The following is a 21,190-nucleotide window of genomic DNA, read 5'->3' as shown; positions in this document are numbered from 1 at the left end:
CTGGAGCTTCACAGTAAGCTTTGGAATCAGGAAGCATAAGACCTCCAACTTCGTTCTTTTTTAACAAGATTGTTTTGACTATTGAGGGTCCTTCAAGAGTCCATATGAATTTTAAAATGAGTTTTTCTATTTTGGAAAAAAAAAAGTGGGACTTTGATAGAGATTGCATTGACTATGTAGAGCAATTTGTGTAGTATTCATCTTAACATTAGGTCCTCCAATACAAGAAGAGCACAGGATCTCTTTTCATTTATCTGTGTCGTCTTTAATTTATTTTAGCAATGATTTGTAATTTTCAGTGTATGAGTCTTTAGCCTCCTGGGTTAGAAATCTATTCCCAAGTATTTTATCCTTCCATGGCAAATGGAATTATTTTCTTAATTTCCACTTCAGAGTTTTCTTTTCTTTCTTTTTTTAAGATTTTATTTCTTAAAATAATCTCTACACCCAAAGTGAGGCTCAAATTCACAAATCTGAGATCAGGAGTCTTGTGCTCTACCGACTGAACCAGCCAGGCGCCCCCCACTTCAGAGTTTTCATTGCTACCGTACAGAAATGTAATTGATTTTGGTATGCCATTTTGTATCCTGCAACTGCTGAATTTGTTGATTAGCTTGAGCTGTTTTTGTGTCTCTGTGTGTGCAATCTTTAGGGTTTTCTGCATATAAAAATCACATCATCTGTGACCAGAGATCATTTTACTTCTTCCTTTCCAATTGGAATGCCTTCTATTTCTTTCTATTGGCTCATTGTGCTGGCTAGACCTTCCAGTGTTATGCTGAATAGAAGTGAACATCTTTGTCTTACTCCTGATCTTAAGAGAAAAGCTTTCAGTCTTTTACTACTGAATCTGATGTTAGCTGTGGGTTTTTTATATATGGCCTTTATTATGTTGAGGAAGTTTCCTTTAATCCTGAGTTTACTGAATGTTGAATTTTATCAAATGCTTTTTCTGCATCAGTTGAGATGATCATGTGTTTTTTTTTTTCCCCTTTCATTCTATTAGTGTGATGTATTACATTGATTTTTCATATGCTGATCTACTTTTGCATTCTGGGAATAAGTCCCATTTGGTAAATGTATATAATCCTTTTAATATGTGGCTGAATTTGATTTGCTAATATTTTGTTGAGGATTTTGAATCTATATTCATAACAGATCTTGCTCTGTAGTTGTCTTGTGGTGTATTTTTATGGCATTGGTATTAGGGGAATGTTGGTCTATAGAATGAATTAGGAATGTTCTCTCCTCTTCAATTTTTGGGAAGAATTTGAGAAGAATTCATGTTAATTATTATTTAAGTTTTAGATAGAATGCTCCACTAAATCCATCCGATCCTAGAATGTGTGTTTCTAAGCCAATTTCTCTCCTCTCTCCCTTCTTCCCACGATATACAGCTGCATTTGGAACCAAACGCCCAAAACACCTCATTTGAACACCTTGGGGTATTACTCTTGATAAACTAGCAACATTAGGCTTTAAAAGGAGAGAAATGTAACCAAGAAACATCACCAAGCTTCCTGGCTCCAGAAGGGTCCTGCAGGAGGACAACAGGACCCGGGGAGAGCAAGCTTTGGAGAAGGAGGAGGACATCCGCTGTCTGGGGAGGAACCAGGGTGCACTGGGGTGCAGCTTCCAACTTCACCTGCTTCCGTCCAGCCAGCTACTCCCCACAGGCACACCAGGCATGTAGCCACTAGAGAGCTGGGCAAGTCCTTAGTCTGAAAGAAGGGGGGAAAGCGGAGGCGTTGTGTGCGAAATGTGACTCATGGGAGTCAGACGGCCAGGGGTCAGGTCCCTCTCGCAGCTCTAATGGGCCCAGCAGATGGTGCCAACAGGAAAAAGGAAGCTTCTTGACACAAGCTGATTCCTGTCCGCTTACTCTCCTAAAACATTTTCTTGGTCTCTTCGTGCACAAAGATCACAAACCTTGGAAAGTGTCCTAAAATTTGTAATTAGACAAAAAAGCAACTTTCTGTAGGTTCCTCTGCCTTTTAAACTCCGTCTCTCCCCCTCCACACCACCCCTATTTTTCCTCAGGCATTGGTCTCCGTTTCCAGTAAAAACTGGCCTGGCCACTTGTACAGAAAGAGGAATTAATTTAATATTTGAATACTCAACTGACTGGTTCTCCTTGGGAACAAGGAGCCAAGCAAACATCCGACAGAGAACAAGGGAAGGAACAAAATGGCAGGAAGCCCAAATGCGAAGTTCCTCCGTCATCCCGCAGCACCTTGGACGTGCCACCATGTCCTCTCTCCTGGTGAGTCACCGCTGCCCACGCCCAGCGCAGTGTAGAAACATTCGACTGAAACCCGAATGAGATCGGAAGAACAAGTTGAGCAGGTAAAACATTTCCCTGCTGTCATTTTCATAAACTGCTCAACCCTGTTCCAAGATAGAAGGAAGCCAGAAGGAGGGTTTTTGGCAACACAAGGTTTTACATAATCGCACAGAAGCTCAGGATCTGCAGTGAGAGTTTGAAGACTGCGAGTCCCGCGAACATTCCCATTTATAAACGTGAAAGTCCATACAAGCTCTGAGCAGAGTTTGTTTTCTATTAAGGAGAGGGGCATCTCTGCAGAGCTCTAGACCTGGAACAGATGATAAAAGACACTTGGGCGTCTGAGTTTCCCCTTCAAAATCCAAGCTATAGGTACATAAACACTTACACTGTTCCTGTGCCTACTTCCCCCGCCCCTTCCACCTCCGACCCCGGCAACGGAGAAGAGGAAGTGAGGATAGCATCCCAGCAAATCAGAACTGGCTCAGACTGAAGACCTTAAGAAGATTGTACCATTAGCAAGAAAGGCTGTCATTAAAAACCCAAACTGTAACCCCAACGTTCAAATATTCTAAGCCATGGTTAGAGCAGGAGCATGATTTGTGAAGATAGAGAAGGACTGGTGAAAACCCTTAGGGCTCTGCAAAGGTGTGAACTTACCCACAAGGCTGCTGCAGCCCAAGCTTTACCCTTGATGAATGCAGAAGTTCCTCTCCCTCTTCATATAAATAGAAAGTGTCCCAAATAGGCTTGTAGGAGGTCTCCGCATCATTACCATGGTGGTTATTCTCAATAAATACTTCTTAGGCATTCACTTGGTCAGCGCTGACCTAACCAGACCTATTTCAACTTCCCTGAACCACCATTTGGATGGGGAACATATCCAAGAGCGTTGCTTCATCCCTGTTCTGGAATTACAACCTTTGAAATGTCTATATAGGTAGGTGCTGCTTTTGACACAAGCTTTCATAGTAAGTAGGCATTAAAATAGAGGCTTATAATTAGCTGTCCGGGGAGGCAAATAGGTGGTAGAGCAGAACTCAGCAGGAGAAAAGTCAAGGCAGGTATTGGAGAAACACCACATGGGAGAGGATTTATTAACAATGTGTGGAAGTGTGGGCAATCCCACTAAAGTGGGGGAAGGGAAGGGAAGGGAGTCCTATCACTGCAGACCCTTCTAGTTATAATTTCCATACGTATGAGTACATGGTTCTGAAAGTGCACCTGCAGTTTATCTCACACCACTCAATCTTGGAAACCTGCTGTGGGCTGGAGGACAAGACCCATGATTCTGAGAGATCACAGCTCCAGTGGGGCAGCGTGATGTCTAATCCAGTCTGCGTCTCTAGCCCTGAGGCCAGACCCTGGCCCTCCGGGCCTGCTCTCGAATTGTGCTCCTTGAATCACACCCTTCCAGACCTCCCCACTTGTCGCTTCTTCATCTTTTGACATCTCAGTCTAAGATCAGCTGTCAACTTTAAGCCCTATGTATTTAAATGTCAAGCGCTCTGCCACTGTACCTAGGACGAGCCTCCATCCTGGAGTAGATGCTTAGGACTTCTGCCTTGTCCTTGTCTGCGTGTGACTTACCGCAAATGGGCTTCTGGTTGCCTGATTTTCCAATGCTTCCTGCCTTCTCTGACAACTCAGGTGACAGGCAGTATCAAGACTCAGGCCCCAGGCCCTGCCCCTGTTCACCCTTTGCAAGTTTTTTCCTCCCTTTGTATCACTTTTTTGTTACTCTTCTTCCTATATTTGGAGACTGTCTCTCACCAGCTTACTCTCACTTGGGTGGACCTAATGGACTATTTTCTCAGCTTGTGAAAACAGAAGTTACAGTGGAGTTGAGTTGTGGTTAAGCTTCAAGCTTTTTGCCACCCCATGACAATCTACAGTGATCTAGGGGATGAGTATAGATGTGTCCCCAGAGCAGCTAACAATGGCACCAAGAAAATAATACGTTCTCCGGCAGTGTTTCTTCTCCCCCTCCCCAACCCGCCACCAAATACATCAGGTTGTGTTTACCCCAGGGTTGGAGTGGGGTTTTCAGGGTACAAATATGATGGGGTGATGTTCAGCAAAACACTTTCAAGCAGACTGACAGTTCTAACCAGTATCCCTTACACCCCATTTCTGCAGAGTGAGACAGACCTTACACGAATTTTAATAGCTGCGTTCTTCATACTGCGTCCTATAATAATAGGATTTTGAGTTAGATTGAGTGCAGTATTTTATTCCCTGCAGAACCCAGGAGCATAAGGAGGCTTCCATATGATCCCCAGATTTCAAGCAAGTGGCAGTTTGCCTGGCTCTATTCTCTTTTGTAAAATGAGTAAATAAACTAGTAAGTATAGAATACTCAAAAATAAAACTCAAGCGGAGCTAAAACCTGCTCAGAAGATTTTTAACATGCAGACAAACAAATCAAAGTGATTTGTGTATTTTTCAACCCAGCCCAGGACTGGATGGGCAGGAAGGGAATAGGAACATTTGACTCAGAAAGCCTCCTTTTTTTTTTCTTTTTCTTTTCTTTTCTTTTCTTTCTTTTTTTTTTTTTTTAAGGGCCGGGAGGGGCAGAGGGAGCCCTTGTGAGAGACTCTTAAGCAGGCTCCAAGCCCAGTGAAAAGCCCGTGGCTGGGGCTCTATCTCACAACCACAAGATCATGACCTGAGCTGAAATTAAGAGTCAGATGCTTAACCAATGGAGCCACCCATGCACCCTAAGAACCTTTGACAATGACATTGCTCCGCAGGAGGAGCCCTCCAGAAGTCACCTTCTACAGATGTTCCCTAGTGCTACTCATTTCCTTTATTTTGTCTTCAAGACTCCCACCCTGAGGAGAGCTCTCAAGGGGTTTTATATAATGCACCCCAGAGCAATCACTGCATTCATCATTGACCCCATCTCCTAAAAAAGCCATATTTCTAATAGTGCAGGGGCAAGAGAGAACCACCCTCTCCTGTCATCCCCAAAAGCAGTGCTGGAAAAAATACAACGAACCAGGCATGACATTACTGAGCTGAGATGGGCGCACCCACAGGTGAGGGGGACTTCAGAGCCGGGTGTGGGAAGTGATGAGCAGAGCTCCCAGAGTGTAGGGAAACATAAGTCACAGAACTGTTGTACTTCGGAAACTCCCAGGCTGTAACCAAAGAGCTGATAATTATGTCAATGAACATTCTACCTTCTTTTTATTGCACTCCTCTGTTCACTTACAGAACTAAAACTTCTAGGATTTCTTCCCAGAAGCAGTAGGTTTCCAAAAAATGTGGAGAGTTTCACCAGAAAGAGAACACTGGGCTGCAGAAAAGCATTTTATTTTCATAATATTTTTATTTATAGGTGTTCGTTCATCATCTTTAGGGGAGATAGGTTATTTGGTTCATTATTTTCATAAAATTAAAATGCGACATATAAGAGGGAGATTAAAGCAAAACTATAAATTGTGGTCCAAGTAGCTGTGAGGACGGTGAACTTCAGCACACTAGGAAAGTCTCCTTGATTCCCTTTAGCCAACCATTATCAAGAACACTATGTGCCAAACCGACGCCCTACTGGATACAAGAAGGGGATACAAGAAGGCCGCATAATAAATAGTCTATGCCCTCAAGGCATTTTTTAGTTTAACTGGAGAAAGCAATGCTATATAGACGTAAATATAAATATCAACAATTCCAGAGGCACCTGGCTGGTTCAGTCGGTTAAGCATCCGACTCTTGACTTCAGCTCAGGTCATGATCTCAGGATCATGGGATTGAGCCCCACATCAGCCTCCACACCGGATGTGAAGTCTGCTTAAGATTCTCTCTCTCCCTCTCCCTCTGCTCATCCATCCCCCTTCTCTTAAAAAAAAAAAATCGACAGTTCTAGGACATGAGTAGTGTAATGGTTAAGAACACAGACCTAGAACCAGACTGCCTTGGTTTGAATCCCAGTTCTGCCACCGAAGGCCAGGATGAGAGTGAGGCACTCACCTGGGGCACAGAATTTAAGAGGAGACCCCCCCAAAACCAAACCAAACCAAAAAAACCCTCTGTAATGAAGATAATATTTTAATACACTATTTTAAAAATTCATGATGCACAAAATAGCAGAAGTGTAAATACAGACAATCTCTAAAAATGCTATGCTAAGGGGCGCCTGGGTGGCTCAGTGGGTTAAAGCCTCTGTCTTTGGCTCAGGTCATGGTCCCAGGGTCCAGGTATCGAGCCCCGCATCGGGCTCTCTGCTCAGCGGGAAGCCGGCTTCCTCCTCTCTCTCTCTTCCTGCCTCTCCACCTACTTGAGATCTCTGTCTGTCAAATAAACAAATAAAATCTTTTTTAAAAATGCTATGCTGAGTCATACTGGAGCTCAAGGCAAAAGAAAAAATGTGTAACCCATATACATGTTTCAGTGTATTTTATAATGGTTCATTTTGTCCCAGGACATCAGTATAGTTGAGAAAATATTGAAAATCAAAAAGCAGATGTACTAAAACTCACATTATTTTAAGTTTAAACATTTTATTCTTGCCCCAAACAGTATTTGTTAAAAATTTTTACTTTCCTGACTTTCAAGGAAGCAAACTCCTCACTTACTAGTTTTGAAAGCCCAGGTGAGTTTCTTCACCTCTCTGTGTCTTAGTTCCCTCTTCTGTAAAAAGAGTAAATGGTGCCTCCTCACAGGGGTGCTGTGAAGAGTAAATGAGTTATTATGTGGTAAGCATGCAGAACGCCCTGCCTGTGTAGCAAATATTCAAGGTAAGCCTTTGTTCTACTGTATCTTCATTATGTAGGCGGTGTAAGTTCTAGAAGAACAGAGACAGGAGATGGGCTCCAGCTGAGATGGCTCCTCACTCATATCCTTATATCCAGAAGCGCATGCTCCGTGGGAGCTAGGACCCCATGGCTTGTTCACTACTCTATACCCAGCTCTGTAGCAGCTCAGGTTCCCTAACAGGCTCTTGATACATACAGTTATTGGATAAATGATAATCAGAAAGTACTTATGGGTTTATGAATATCCGTCCTTCCCTCTTCCAGGGATTTACCAATTTTACCAGAAGCTAGCCTTCCTCTGTGTGGAGTGAACTAGACCTCCAAATTCCCCCAAATGTGGATTCTTTGCTTCTTGGAATCAGTGTCTACAATGAATTTTTAATTAGCACCTGCTTATTTTATTTTAGTTTTCATAAGTTTTTTGAGTATAGCTAATATATAATATTACATTATTTTCAGAGGTACAGCACAGTGCTTTAGCTTGTCTATACATTATGCTATTTCACCACGGGTGTAGCCACAGTCCATCACCATCCAATGTTATTACAGTACCATCGACTGTGTTCCCCATGCTGTGTGTGCTCTTTGCTTCTATGACTTATCCATTTTGTAACTGGAAGCCTGTATCTCCCTCTCCATTTTACCCATTTTGCCCACCCTCCCACTTGCTCCCCTCGGGCAGCCATCAGTTTCTTCTCTGTCTGTATAGGTCTGATTCTGCTTTTCATTGACTTACCCATTTTGTTTTGATTTTCTTTTTAGATTCCACATATGAGCAAAATCATGTGGAATTTGTCAGTCTCAATCTGACTTATTTCACTTAGCGTAATACCTTCTAGGTCCATCCATGTTGTCACAAATGGCAAGATCTCGTCCTTTTTATGGCTGTGTGATATTTCATGAAATCTACATTTTCCTTATCCATTCATCTACGGCTGGACACTTGGGTTGTTTCCATATCTTGGCTCTTGTAAATAATGCTGCATTAAACATAGGGGTGCACACATCTTTTCAAATTAGTGTTTTCATTTTCTTTGGGTAAATACCCAGTGGTAGAATTATTGGATCATATGATATTTCTGTTTTTAATTTTTAGCATATACTTATTTTAAATGTGTCAGTGAATTACTAGGCTCTCATACCAGCAGAGACAGTTCACTTAAGCCACCTTACTACCCAGACTGGAAAACCTATAGTAAGTGGATTCTATTCCAAGAAGCAGGAACATGGGACTCAATAGGAAACTTGATTATGGATTACACACTGTTTCATTTGTAACATAAATATTTGCTTCCAGCTGGAGTGGAAGTCCCATATTAATTAGAGCTAGAATTGCTGACTTGGCTTACAGAATATAGACAAGAAACACTCCTCATTCCTGATGCTAAAAAGTTGGGATGGGAAGGGAGGGAGTGACATTATTCATACCAGAAAAGCTCTGAATGAGACTGAATCTCTTATGAAATTTTAGAAATCACAGAAGGTAGTGACACCAGATACAAATCCAATTAGCCCTTCTCTTCAACAGCTGATAGTATTCTAGCACTTCTACATTATTTTTCCCCTTATTAATTTTAAGTGTTGACAAGCCTTTTTTTTTAATCTATGAATTTGTTTTTATTCCCCTCCCACACCATGTAGTGACCCCTCTCTCTTCTCCTATTTGAGCAAAGAACAGGTTCTGTACTTCCTTGTCTCAAAGGAGGTTTGTGGCAGAGCAGAAAGTACATGGTACCTGTGAGATGTTTCCCTTCTTGCCTTTTATTTTCAAAAACTTAAGTCATTGATTAATATAATGGGGTTGGGGGTCCTGTAAGGGAAACATGAAGAAAGTGGCATGTTCATCAGACTAAAACATTCTGGCAGATGAGAGAGAAAGACAGAGGTCCATGCATTCCTCAAACATCAGGGACCAGATCGCTCCATACCAGTGCCCCAAGGAGGCGACCAAATCCTCAATGGCTTAGCTTCATGGCACCCCTCAGGAGACAGAACCCTAGGCAGCAGACTCGCCAAAGATCCCCATGCTTCAAGCGCCTCAGGGGAGAAAACAGAACCAACATAACTGAAGGGACTGCACTGGCTGGAACGAGGGGTATCTCTGCAGTCACTGGTACAATTCAGTGACTGATGGCCCGAGGGCCTTCCCCCATATCTGGTCTCTCTGAGACCCTGGGCTTCCAAACGACCCTCGGGGTGCAGGGGCTCTAGACAAAGTCAGCTCTGCCTGGGGATACATTTCCTTCTTGCTGCTTAGGAAAATGTGAAGTTGAAATTCAGTTGATTTAAGTACATGAAAAAACTCAGTATCTCTTGCCACCTAGATTTGTGGCCTGGGATTCCCACCTGCAAACCCATACTTGACGAATTTTCTCTCTACATTGAGTTAGGCGTGTCCACTCTGAGAATATACTCCAAACCCTTGATTCTAGGTTTGTCTTAAAATCTCTACATAAAGCTGCTTTCATGTGAAGGGGTATAGCAGGCTTACTTCCAGACCATTCTAAACAGAGACCAACTAGGAACAGAGGGAGCATCTCTTAGGATTTGAAGACAGGAACATCAGATGGCCTAGTCCAACTCTTGGTAACAGGCAACAGAAGCAAACCCTGTCTAACTTTATCTAAGCTGGAATGGAGTGGAAAGATGTTGAATAGTTCACAGGATGGACAGAAGGGCTAGAGAACAAGGTTCAGGAAATGCACTGGAGGTCAAGAGAGAATGCGCAGTACAGACCACAGCCAAGGTCATGCCACAGGACAGTGTGCACGCCAACGGCTGTCCACTGCATGACACTGTCACCACAAGTGGCTTCTGGACTATCTTTGAATCTTTGCTTCACTCCTTTGATATTCAAATTCCCAGAGAGAAGGGTCTGACCGGCTGGGCCTAGGTCTTGTGTCTTACCCTGGATGTCTAAGCTAGGAAGAGGGGATCACCCTTGACACAAGGTAGACCACTGCATCTCCCCAATACTACCTGCACTGGGGAACTCCCTCCAGAGCAGAAAATAATGTGAATGAGTGCCCACCATGTTCCCAACCACTTACGGAAAACAAAAGCGTGTTAGAGTTCTGAAAGCTCCAGCCTTAAATTAACTACCTTTTAGAAATGTATTCTCTTTATTTCCTGGAATCAAGCCCTATGAAAGCTTTATGTAGGCTCATAATTTCACTCCCAGATCAATTTGTAACTCATGACCCTGATTCCTGCCATGCACTTAGCCCTGCTCATTGGCCCTGGATTTCTTCTTCTGTTGAATTTAGATTAGTGTAGCAGTCCCCCAGGCTCAGGGACTGAAATGCTTGGCAGACACCTAAGTTTAGAACAGTCTTTTCACTTTACCTCTCACCTCTTACCTCCACCCTGAAGCACATGGGTGGTGTTGCATTCCTGGTGAAGCTGAAGAGGGAAGATAAACTTAAGTACTATAGATTTAGAAAGTGTTTTTATGTCCTTACATATAGAAGAACTAAATTCTCAGAAAAATAGAAACATGGTCTGTTTTTTAAGCTCTTCAGAAGCAGGAAAACAATATCCTTGATATACCCAATGATAAGACCCAAGCTGTGTTTGAAGATTCAGTAGAAAACAGAGAACACTTTAGAAAAACAGGAAAAAAGATGCTCACAGACTATCAAATCCATTCACGTGCCCAGGAGGAGGATGTATAAAGGATTGTGACAATGGCTGGGGACATTTCATTCCCACATCTGTGATGGCTCTGCTGCTTCTCCAGCTTTGGGCAATGGACACAGTGAGCAGACAGAGCTGGTGTCATAGGTCAAGCCAGGAAAAGAGCCCTCTCTTCCATCTGACAGCATTGGAGGAAAAAAACTTGGGATCTGTGTCTGACAAAACAATCTCCTTTTTTCCTAGAGGTTCCTCAGGATCTGAGACAGGACAGAGGAGACAAATGTTCTGAAAAGGGAAAAACTAGGGGCGCCTGGGTGGCTCAGTGGGTTAAGCCGCTGCCTTCGGCTCAGGTCATGATCTCGGAGTCCTGGGATCGAGCCCCGCATCGGGCTCTCTGCTCTCTCGGGGAGCCTGCTTCCTCCTCTCTCTCTGCCTGCCTCTCTGCCTGCTTGTGATCTCTCTGTCAAAAAAAAAAAAAAAAAAAAAAAATGAAAAGGGAAAAACTAGATGAGGTCTAAGGGGACATTCAAACCTTTGTTGTGCCACAATGAGTGTTATGAAGTCCTAGAAAGTATTTATAAGCCACAAATGATCAGTACGCAGCAAGTGCTTCTTAGCTGATTTCCTTTAAAAAAGAAAAAGTTTGGGGGCACCTGGGTGGCTCGGTCGTTTAAGCATCCAACTCTTGGTTTCAGCTCAGGCCATGATCTCAGGGTCATGAGATCAAGCCCTGAAGTAAGGTCCATGCTGGGTGTGAAGCCTGCTTGGGAGTCTCTCCCTCCCTCTGCCCCTCCCCCAGCCCGCTTATGCTCTCGCACACTCTGTCTCAAGAAAGAAAGAAAGAAAGAATCTTTAAAAAAATAAAGAAAGAGAAAAGAAGTTTGGAAATTGTAATTAAAGACAAAATCTTTCCAATGCTTCTTATTTGAATTTTCCTTAACTCTGTCACTTTGTTCAGTTCATATTCACAGTTCTCGTGTTGTTGGCTTGGCCAGAGGAAGGGCAAAGATCCCCCTAGGCTGTGCCTCCCTGCCCTGTCCCCAACCAGTATGTAAGTGACTGTGTCAGTGAGCAGGACCTTGGGAGCCACAGCACCAGTGGCCCCGAGGTCAGCCACTGGTGTGGAAGAAGCAGGTTCTGGCGGCTATACCTGGGGTTTTGAAAAGCTACTTTGTACCCAACCCTGAGGTGCTGTGTGAAGCCTGGACAAGAAAAGGCATGCTTCTGCTGAGTTCTGTGGATGTGTGGGGTGAGCCTGCTCTGGGCTGACTCCAGGTGAGGCTCCGAAATGGGAAACCTGAGGCAAAAATAAGAAGCCTCAAAGAGAAAGGAGCAAATTTGAAAATTCTAAGGGCTTCCCTAAGCCTCAGGAGCCAATGTCTGCCTATCCCCCTCCCCAAGCCCAGTTCCCTTCCCTTATGGCTGAGCACTCTGCAAAAAAAGAAGCTTCCACCTCATGCAGCAGCAAGAATCTTAAACCAGCGGAAGAAAGTGAAATGACATAATTGTCTCATTTTTCATCAGAGGTGAAGCTTATGTATATAGCATTTATAAGTATTACAAAAAATATAAAATATTGATATTCTTCACAACGTTTTCATAAATATGATTGACAAGGGCTGAAGATCACAGAATGAGGCTTTTCTGTGACTCACATTTATTTCTTTCCGTTTCTTAGCTGTCACACTCATCCATAATCAAAGGCCTTCCAGCCTATTATTACTTCAGGAACACCAACATTTCTCAGAGGACCTCCCTACCCCAAGGAGTTTTTACTCTATCTCCAAAGAAGATCCAACATTCTCAAAGAGTGAGTCTGTTTATCGGGTGAGTTAAGGCATAAATTACTCAGCCTGCCATCCTCCCATCTCAGATCTGCACGGCTCTGCAGAGCTTTGCCCTATTACACCAGGTAGCATCTGAAGGCAAGCCCTAGGCTCATCAGAAATTCCCAGGATGAGTTTTTACAAGCCATGGAAGTTTTACATCACTTCCGTGGCTTTTGGTATAAGTTACAAACCCTTGATCATGATGTTTTAGCTCTCAGAAAGAAGTGAAAAGTGGCTCAGGTTCCAAAATGGAAATGTCATCTATGAGTTTGGCAAAATCTAGGTGCATCCCATTTTAATTTAGAAAGATGCTGCCAAACTCCACCAAGGCGCCTTTCGGTGCTCAGCGGATGTACGTCGTGCCTCATTGAGAGGGGGAAGGGCACCAAGATCTATGACCCTCTCAATTCCTCTGTTTTCTACTTCCTAACTTACAGTCTCACTCTCCTCCAGCCTTCCAGCTGCAGGCGTGTGGGACCTTCCTCCTCACGTCGAGCCCTACCATGGTCTTCCTGATACTGCCCCCATCATCCTGAAACCTCAAGCCACCAACAAGCCCATTCTCTTTGCTCCTCAGTTTCCCCCTTGCCGCCAGTTCCCCCATTCCTCTTCTCCCTAAGGAACCGAACAACATGCTCTATCCTGGCGAACACTCCATTTCCTCCTCGTCTTCTCACGGCCGGTCTCCTTGAGGGCACTGGCCTCTCTCTTCGCCATTTGCAGCTCCCCCGAGTGTGCTTAACACCGGCCTTTTGTCCCTCTTTGGATACTTACATCTATTCTCATGGTTTCACGTGTCACTTATAAGCCGATTATTCCAAAGACCTATCTTTAGCCATGAACTCTCTTCTGTATTCCAAACCGTTTCTAAGTGCTTGATGGCTCTGTCTGGCTGGGGGTACCAGAAGCAGCTAAGAAAACATGACTCAATCCAAACTCACCAACTCAAACTGACACCCCCAACCCCACCTTCACCCCCAGCAAATGTCTGTGTCTCATCAAGCTAAGAGTTAATTTTCAAATATCAGAAATCCATAAGCAAGGAAAGATTATGGTTACCGTAAATAACCACAAAAATGCAGAGTAGTAAGGGGGGAGGAATCTGTGACACCCATAAAACAAACAGGCAAACACAGTCGAGAATAACCTAAAGGATTATTGAATAGAGAAATCCCAAAGAAGTACAAAAATATACTGAAATAGTGAACTGAAGTGATGTCTTAGAGATAACTGGTGAAGACCAGACACGTCTAACAATTAAGAAGTCATTAGCTGATCATACTTGCTTGGATTTAATTTGCTTTGGCCGACCATTTGCAATGGTAGAGATCAAAAGACATCATTACCTGGACTGTGGGATTACTGCTGGCAAAGTGGATTTGCCTGTTGGGTCTGCCCCACACAGCAGGAAAGTTTGCTTCTAGAAGAAAAGGACATATGATTTACAGCTTTCCATTTTCTATTTCCGGGAAGAACCGACACCACAATAAGCAAGCCCTCAAAGTACCAGGGGGAAAAGCCAGGAGAAGACACATGTCAAAAATCGGCACTGATTCCATGAGCTAAACAAAGTTGCACACATCACAAATTACAGTCACTTGCTACTAGTGACTCTGAGATATAAGAGAACTGGATTCCAATCAATATTCAGCAGTTCCCAGCTCTAATTTGCATATTATTCAGTGACCCTTGGCAAATGACTTACATTTTCTGAGCTGATTTCCAGATCTAAAAAAGGACCGTCTCCCAGTAAAAAATCACTCGACAAAATCAAGCTCAAGAGTGATAGTTAAGTGCTCGAAATTCCTAGTCCTGCCAACTGACTTGTAGAACGCTCAAATAGAACTTTACAGTTGCCAAAAGAGGGAATAATGTTAGCTTATATTTCTAGGAAATGTCAGATGAGGCAATTTGGAAAATCCACCTGCTGTGCCGAAGCCTGAGTCTAAAACAATACACGGTCCATTTTTCTCTGGAAGTTGAGTTCTACTGAATTAATCTTGTTACAAGACGAACGCCTGAAAGTAAATATGATGATTCACTCCTCCTACCATGTTTTCCTTTCGTGGTGCTAGCAGCGGTTCCCTGCTCTCTCTCCAGCAGCATTCTAGTAAGGAGCCAAACGTCTGAAAGCGAAGTGTGATCAACAGATGCTCGTTTCCATAATTGGCACTTTTCCAATAGCCAACCCCAAATTTAATTAGCCACTTATCTGAAGCAGAAAGGGCTTTCTAAAGCATTCTAGTAATCTGTGCTTGTCCTTGCCACTGGTGCCTGCCCTGGCTCCGTGTGCCTCCTCACCCAGGAGTCTTTGGAGCAGGCGTAGCAAATGCAGGATGTGTGCTGATTCCTACTGTAAATAAACAATTCTCTCAAAGTGTGCGTGAGATTTCTCTATCAGGGAGAAAGAATGATAATCTGTTGAACTGAAGCCCACACACAGCACATGGGAAGGACGCTGGAAATGAAATCTGTACGAGTAGCTCAATATAGCAGGTCAGCATGTTAGTGGAGTGAAGTCACAGCTCTTCCACCGGGACCCACCCAGCGTCAGACTCCATCTATAGCCGGATCCCAAATGTTCCGGTGGCTGCATTCATTTAATACTGCCTGGGAAATACTGTCACTCCACCCTTCACTCTGCTGACCTTGTATTCAATGAATTCTGTCATAGCTCCAAACCCCTTGGAACAAAGCAACTGTCTACATTCAGTCCTCTTGACAACTGACTGCTGTAAGATGGGGTTTCCAGGAACTCGTGTGGTCACATGGCTCCACTATCACCTCAGGGGGTCCTGTTGGCTCAGGGGGCTGGTGTCAAGCTGAAACAGAAGGCATGCATGCCCGTGAGGCGATGGCAGATGGGGTGGGAGGTTAGGCACCGCACTACCTGCTGTGGCTGGCTGTGTTCCTCTTGCCTACCCAGCATCCTTTGCCCTGTCTGCTGGGAGCAAAACTCCTCTTGGTGGTGGTGAACCCACCCCTGTGGTTCAGTCAGCTGACCCTTCCCCATGCACCCCAATTTCTCTGAGACCCCAGCAACTGGGAGAGAGTTGGACCAGTGACCCACGTCAAGCCAGAGACTTCTTTGAAATCTGGGTTCTCAGAAAAGGCTTTCTCCTGAGTCCCTGAGCTTAAAGAGTGTGAATCCTGCTGACCACATGGAGAGAATTTGTCTACCAGGTAGAGGTAGGGGCTCTTCCATTCCACATCTTTTGAGCCCTGGATCCAGCCCTGCCTGGAGCCAAGCAAGATTAGCCTGGATTTCACTTCCATGAGCTAATCTAATCAAGTCCTACTTTTACTTACACTGCATAGGATGTGGTTCTTTTCCCTGAAAGCTTCCCTGCTAATGAACACCTAACCTCATCCCCCTTCTCAGCTTCTCCCTAACTTATTTAGAGGATTATCTTCCTTCTTTTTGTGGTCTTTGTCTAAAGTTTTCCATATTCTCCCCTCCAGCCCTCAGGTCAAAATCTAACTTTTTTTTTTTTTTTTTTTTTTTTTTTTTTTTTTTAAGAGAGAGGGAACACAAGCAGGGGGAGCGGGAAAGGGAGAGAGAGAACAGGCTTCCTGCAGAGCAGGGAGCCTGATGTGGGGCTCGATCCCAAGACCCGAAGGCAGATGGTTAATGACTAAGCCACCCAGCTGCCCCCAAAAACTAACTCTTAAAGGGATCCTTCCTATATTAACCCATAGCTTCCAAAGACCTAGAGTCTTCAATGTCTGCATATGTGGATATCTTTCCTCCCATAATCATGTCTTACCTATTCCATAAGACCTATTCTTCCTGTAACACTGCTCTTTAAACAAGAAGTTTTAATTATTGGGGGAAAAAAAAAGAGGATCCTCATTTTAAAATGTCCTACCTATAAAAAATGGGCTCCCAGGGGAAAATGCAGTGAGGCTGCAAGGTGTATGTATGTGTTTTTTAATAAATGCTAAGCTTGAAAGCTTATTATATGCCAGGCAATATGCTAAGTACCTTATAAACATTTTTCATTGATTCTTACAACAACCTTACATGCCATGTACTTTTATCTCCTGTTCTGAAGAAGTGTTATTAAGACTTCAAGAGGTTAAATCATCTGCTCAAGGTCACACAGCTGGTAAGCCAAAGCAACTGCACAGACTGCGTTCAAAGGCCCTACTTATCATCCTTGACCCCCACCTACACACTAGGGACCAGGGGTTTGCTCTCTTGGAAGGATCCCCAGTGAGGCTCCCTTTGCTGTTCCTCTGCACAAGGAACTCAGAACTAGCAGCTCAGTTAGCTGGGTTAGCTCAGTTAGCTGCCCTGGGTTAGGGCACTGCTCTGCTACTCTGACCTACCCAGCCCTGGACTCCCTCCAACCCTACAGCCACATCCCAGGTGGTCCCAGGGGCTGCCTGCATTGAATACTGCCTGAGCAGCCTTCAGTGTTTCATTTTGTTAATAGTATTAATACCCATTTTTACACTTACATCAAATACCGCTTGGCTCTTTTGCTTCCTGGTCCACAGCAATTCGAAAAGAATAAAAACTTCGAAGTAACGGGGAGATGGAAGCTGACCCCAGGGAGTGGTGATCGATAACTGGTAGAGTTAGAAGGAGGCTAGACAACAGCTAAAGGAAGATATGGGAGCCCTAGAGGAGTCCAGAGCTCACCCCACCCCTGGCTCTTCATTGGCTGATTCACAGCCCTCCAAGTAAGGAGTTTTCCTTCTGGGGACTCTGCAGGGTGGTATCTTGACATGAATTGGGTCCTCCAGGCTCCTCCATAGAGTTGGCAAGTGTCAGTCTACAAAAAAGCTTACATGAGGATGAAGTAAGTATACTTTGAATGAATATGCAATCATCAAACTGTCTTTACAAGTATCTAAATTCTCCTTGGCTCTTCCATAGATGGTAGTGTTGAGGCAGGAGTCACACGTAATAAATCTAACTTCATAATGTGTCATATGAGTGCTTGATTCCCCACATGTCTTTATTACATAGATAATGAATTCTATTTCTTTCTGTGATGAGCGAGTTGTACACCCTGATTTTAAGCACAAGTCCAAGTTGTACATGTTTGGGATTAAATATCATTCCACAGAAATCGTTCCCTGAAATTTAAATGTTTTACTCAGAGAAGGGCACCTCAGTCCCTTCATCAGCACTCCATACTTTCATTTGCCTACAAATCCGAGTAGACTATAATGTGAGTGAGAAGAGTAGGGAGAGCATCTTAGAAATAGGTACACAGAATGGGGCAGGCAGTGAAAAAAGTGAAGAGAGAGGAAAAATCTATATCAAAAGGAAGCATACCCAGGGTGTCTGGGTGGCTCAGTGGGTTAAGACTCTGCCTTCAGCTGGGGTCATGATCTCAGGGTCCTGGGATCAAGCCCCACATTGGGCTCTCTGCTCAATGGGGAGCCTGCTTCCTCCTCTCTCTCCCTCTCTCTGCCTGCCTCTCTGCCTACTTGTGATCTCTGTCTGTCAAATAAATAAATAAAATCTTTAAAAAAAAAAAAGTAAGCGTACCCCAAAAAATAGCTAAAATTAAAAATTATTATCTCGGGGGTTCGTGGGTGGCTTTGTTGGTTGAGCACGCAACTCTTGGTTTTGGCTCAGGTCATAATCTCTAGTGATAGGATGGAGCCCCAAATTGGGCTCCAAGCCACAGCATGGAATCTACTTGGGTTTCTCTCCTTCCACCTGCTGCCCCTTCCTCTGCCCTCTTGTGCTCTCTCTATATATATTCCTCTAAAATTAAAAAAAAATTAAAAAATTATCTCAGGAGATAAGGAAATCTCCCCACCCAGTATCGCCTCCTTCAACCCCACCTCTACTCCACAGCTGTGAGAGATTTGTATGTGCATGTATCAAACTTTGCAGAACTCTGGGAGCCAGCCTCCAAGGTGACCCTGAAAATTCTTGTGTGGTGTTGTCCCCTTCCACAGTGAATAGGTCTGACTTGTGTCATCAATAGACCATTGTGTGAAATGTGACTTCCGAGGCTAGATCATAAAAGACATTGCAGCTTCCATCCTGCTCAGTTGACCTGAGGGAGGCCAGTTGTCATGTGTGAAGACACAAGCAAGCCTCTGGAGAAGTCCACATGGTGAAGAACTGAGCCTCCCTGCCAACAGCCGGCACCAACTTGCCAACCAGGAGAATGAGCCACTCAATGATCCTCCAGCCTCAAACAAGCCTTCAAAATGTCTGTGGCCATGACCAACACCTTGACTACAATCTCATGAAAAGCTCTGAAAGACCCCAGAACCACCAGGAGCTTGTCCCAAATTCTTGGCCTACAGATAATGAGATAATAAGTGTTTGTCATTGTTTTAAGCCATTGAATTTTCGGGTAATTTGTTACACAGCAATAGACAACTGGCACAAAAGATGATTTAACTCTATACTCTATGCTCACATAACTCTGATTTTAAAAATCCTAATCTTCTGTATGATACTATTTTCTGGCATCCTCAACTGACATCAAAATGTAAGATCATGGACAAAATGATGGCTCATAAGTTCAGCTTGTATAGACAAGAACCAAACTTTTTCAGGCCTGGCACTTCAGTACTTAAATCTCAAGAGAACAATAAAGCAAGGACACTCGGATTCAGTCCTTAGTTCTATATTTAATGTTTGGTTCAGCTTCAGTCTAGCCAAGAATGCACCTATAAAAGGGGGTATCGGTATTGGTGGGGGGCAGGGAGCAGGTAGGGACCCACCCATGATCATATGGCCACATTTGGAGGGGAAAAATCAGGGTTTAAAAGTGTAAAAGTAGTACATTCATTAAATCAAAACATAAGTAGAAAACACTTCCTTGAAGTCCAGGCGCTAATAGAACTACAGCTCACATTTTTTTACTTCTTCCCATCGTTTTGCCTATCCAGCCTTGTTCATGTGTACAGCACTAGGAGTTCTTGACAATGAGAAAAGAGGAATCAATGTCCAAGCCCAGCCTTAGCAATCTGTGCCAAAGCTTTGCTTGACTACATTTTTTTCTTTTAAGATTCATTCTCAAGGGTACAGAAATGAGTTATAAAAATGTATGTGTGCATAAATATGTATAAAGTGCACTTTAATAAAATACTTAACAAGCATTTTTCAGCACTTCCTGTGTACCCCACACCAGAGCAGCTGTTTCCGGGAATCCTGAAGAAGATAGTTTCCGCCCACAGAGTCTAAATCTTACTTCATGCCACTACGAGGCTAACATCAGAATTCATTTGTTTCATTGTGAGCAAGTGGCCATATTGCTAATCGTTTGCTAAAACGGATAATTTTCTAAAAATGTAGATCTTCCATTATTCTACAATGCATAGAGATTGTGATTAGAATCACTATATATATTTATTTTTTAAAGTTATTTCTAGTTTTCACCTCACTGTTGGAGACAGGAAATACCAAGCTGGCTTAAATATGATCAGGTCAGATGCTTCTGTCTTCAGTTAATAATGAGAAAAACAATGGTTAGATAATATTAAGATTAAGATAATATTAAGACAATATTAACCCCACTTTACAGATGGGGAAAATGTAGTTCAAAATGGTTAAGTAACTTGGGGGGCACCTAGCTGGATCAGTCAGTAGAGCATGTGATTCTTGATATCAGGGTGGTGAGTTCAAGCCCCACGTTGGGTGTAGAGCTTACTTAAATATATATATAATTTTTTTTTAAGGGTTAAATAATTTGCCTGAAATCCCCAGCTTGTAAATCTTGAAGCCTGGATTGGAAGCTCAGTCTATAACTCCAAAACCTTTGTTCTTCTCATAGCACCACCCAACCTATTAAGCAGGGCTCTTATTTTCCATCTGATCCCCAGGCCTCCTATTACTTACACCAGCATAGCTTTACAGGTCTTTTTCCTCCCACAAGAAAACTGAAGTATCTCATGAGGAGCCATGAGGTGAGGTCTGTGGGAGGGGCTGGGGATAGAGGGGAGATGGACGGTCACAACCACCATACCTCAGCCTTCTCCACACAGATGGAAGCCAAACACCTTGCCCGGAACTTTAGTTGTTAAAAATTCATAGATTTTTGAAACTAAAAGGAAAAGGTTTTACTCACAAGAGTTAAAATATTCACAGAACAGAGTAGATAGAGTAACTTAATCTTATTACTTCATCTCTTTCATCTTATCTGGTTGCTTATTTCCTGGGCTAACAATTTTTCTATGCTTACAGACTCACGATTTGATCTCTTTCCATTAGAAACTATTTGTTCCTTGGTGTTCAGGACCTTACCTTCCTTCTCTGTGGTTGGAGTGAGGGACTTAAACTTTCCCACTCTGAAACAGGGTCATTAACTCTTCAGTTTCCCCTGACAGTTACATGGTACAGCTGTCATGGCACTCGTGTACCAGACATTGTTCTTGGAGCTCTGAGGTGCTTTCCCTCTCGAATGCAACTTCCTGTCTGGCAGTTACTGAGGTGAGAACTCCAGCTTGGTGTCTCTCCTTCACACACAACTCCTCTAATCAGTGACTTGTTTCAACAGGGGTTTCTGAACACCTACTAATCTCTAGGCTAGTGACTGCCAGAGTAGTTACCCACTACTCTCCTAGTATAGCTGTGGGTCCAGGGAGTAAATGAAGACAATAACTAGTGCTTATCTCGATAGCTAGCACTCATACAGTGCTCAAAGTGGGCCGGGCACAGTTCAAAGCTCTTTACTTATGCTAACCCATGTAATCCAACA

The 21,190-nt window shown here is 43.5% G+C and overlaps 1 protein-coding gene across 1 annotated transcript in view; it reads right to left on the bottom strand.

Annotated features, from left to right (window-relative positions):
* LOC125104699 (uncharacterized) overlaps positions 1-15,949 on the bottom strand; it is a 36,364-nt gene extending 20,415 nt beyond the window's left edge. The window contains exons 1-3 of the mRNA XM_047737459.1: positions 14,561-15,949; positions 13,856-13,929; positions 2,122-2,308 (exon numbers count right to left, since the gene is read on the bottom strand). Coding sequence (XP_047593415.1) covers positions 2,122-2,308; positions 13,856-13,929; positions 14,561-14,615 — 316 coding nt within the window. The 5' untranslated portion in view covers positions 14,616-15,949. The remainder of the gene's footprint in view (positions 1-2,121; positions 2,309-13,855; positions 13,930-14,560) is intronic.
* Between the last annotated feature and the right edge of the window lie 5,241 nt (positions 15,950-21,190).

The sequence above is a fragment of the Lutra lutra genome, chromosome 7 (assembly GCF_902655055.1).
Source record: "Lutra lutra chromosome 7, mLutLut1.2, whole genome shotgun sequence".
NCBI classification, from domain to species: Eukaryota; Metazoa; Chordata; class Mammalia; order Carnivora; family Mustelidae; genus Lutra; species Lutra lutra.
The sequence above is the reverse complement of the archived record's forward strand: the minus strand, read 5'-3'. Positions and strand labels throughout refer to the sequence as shown.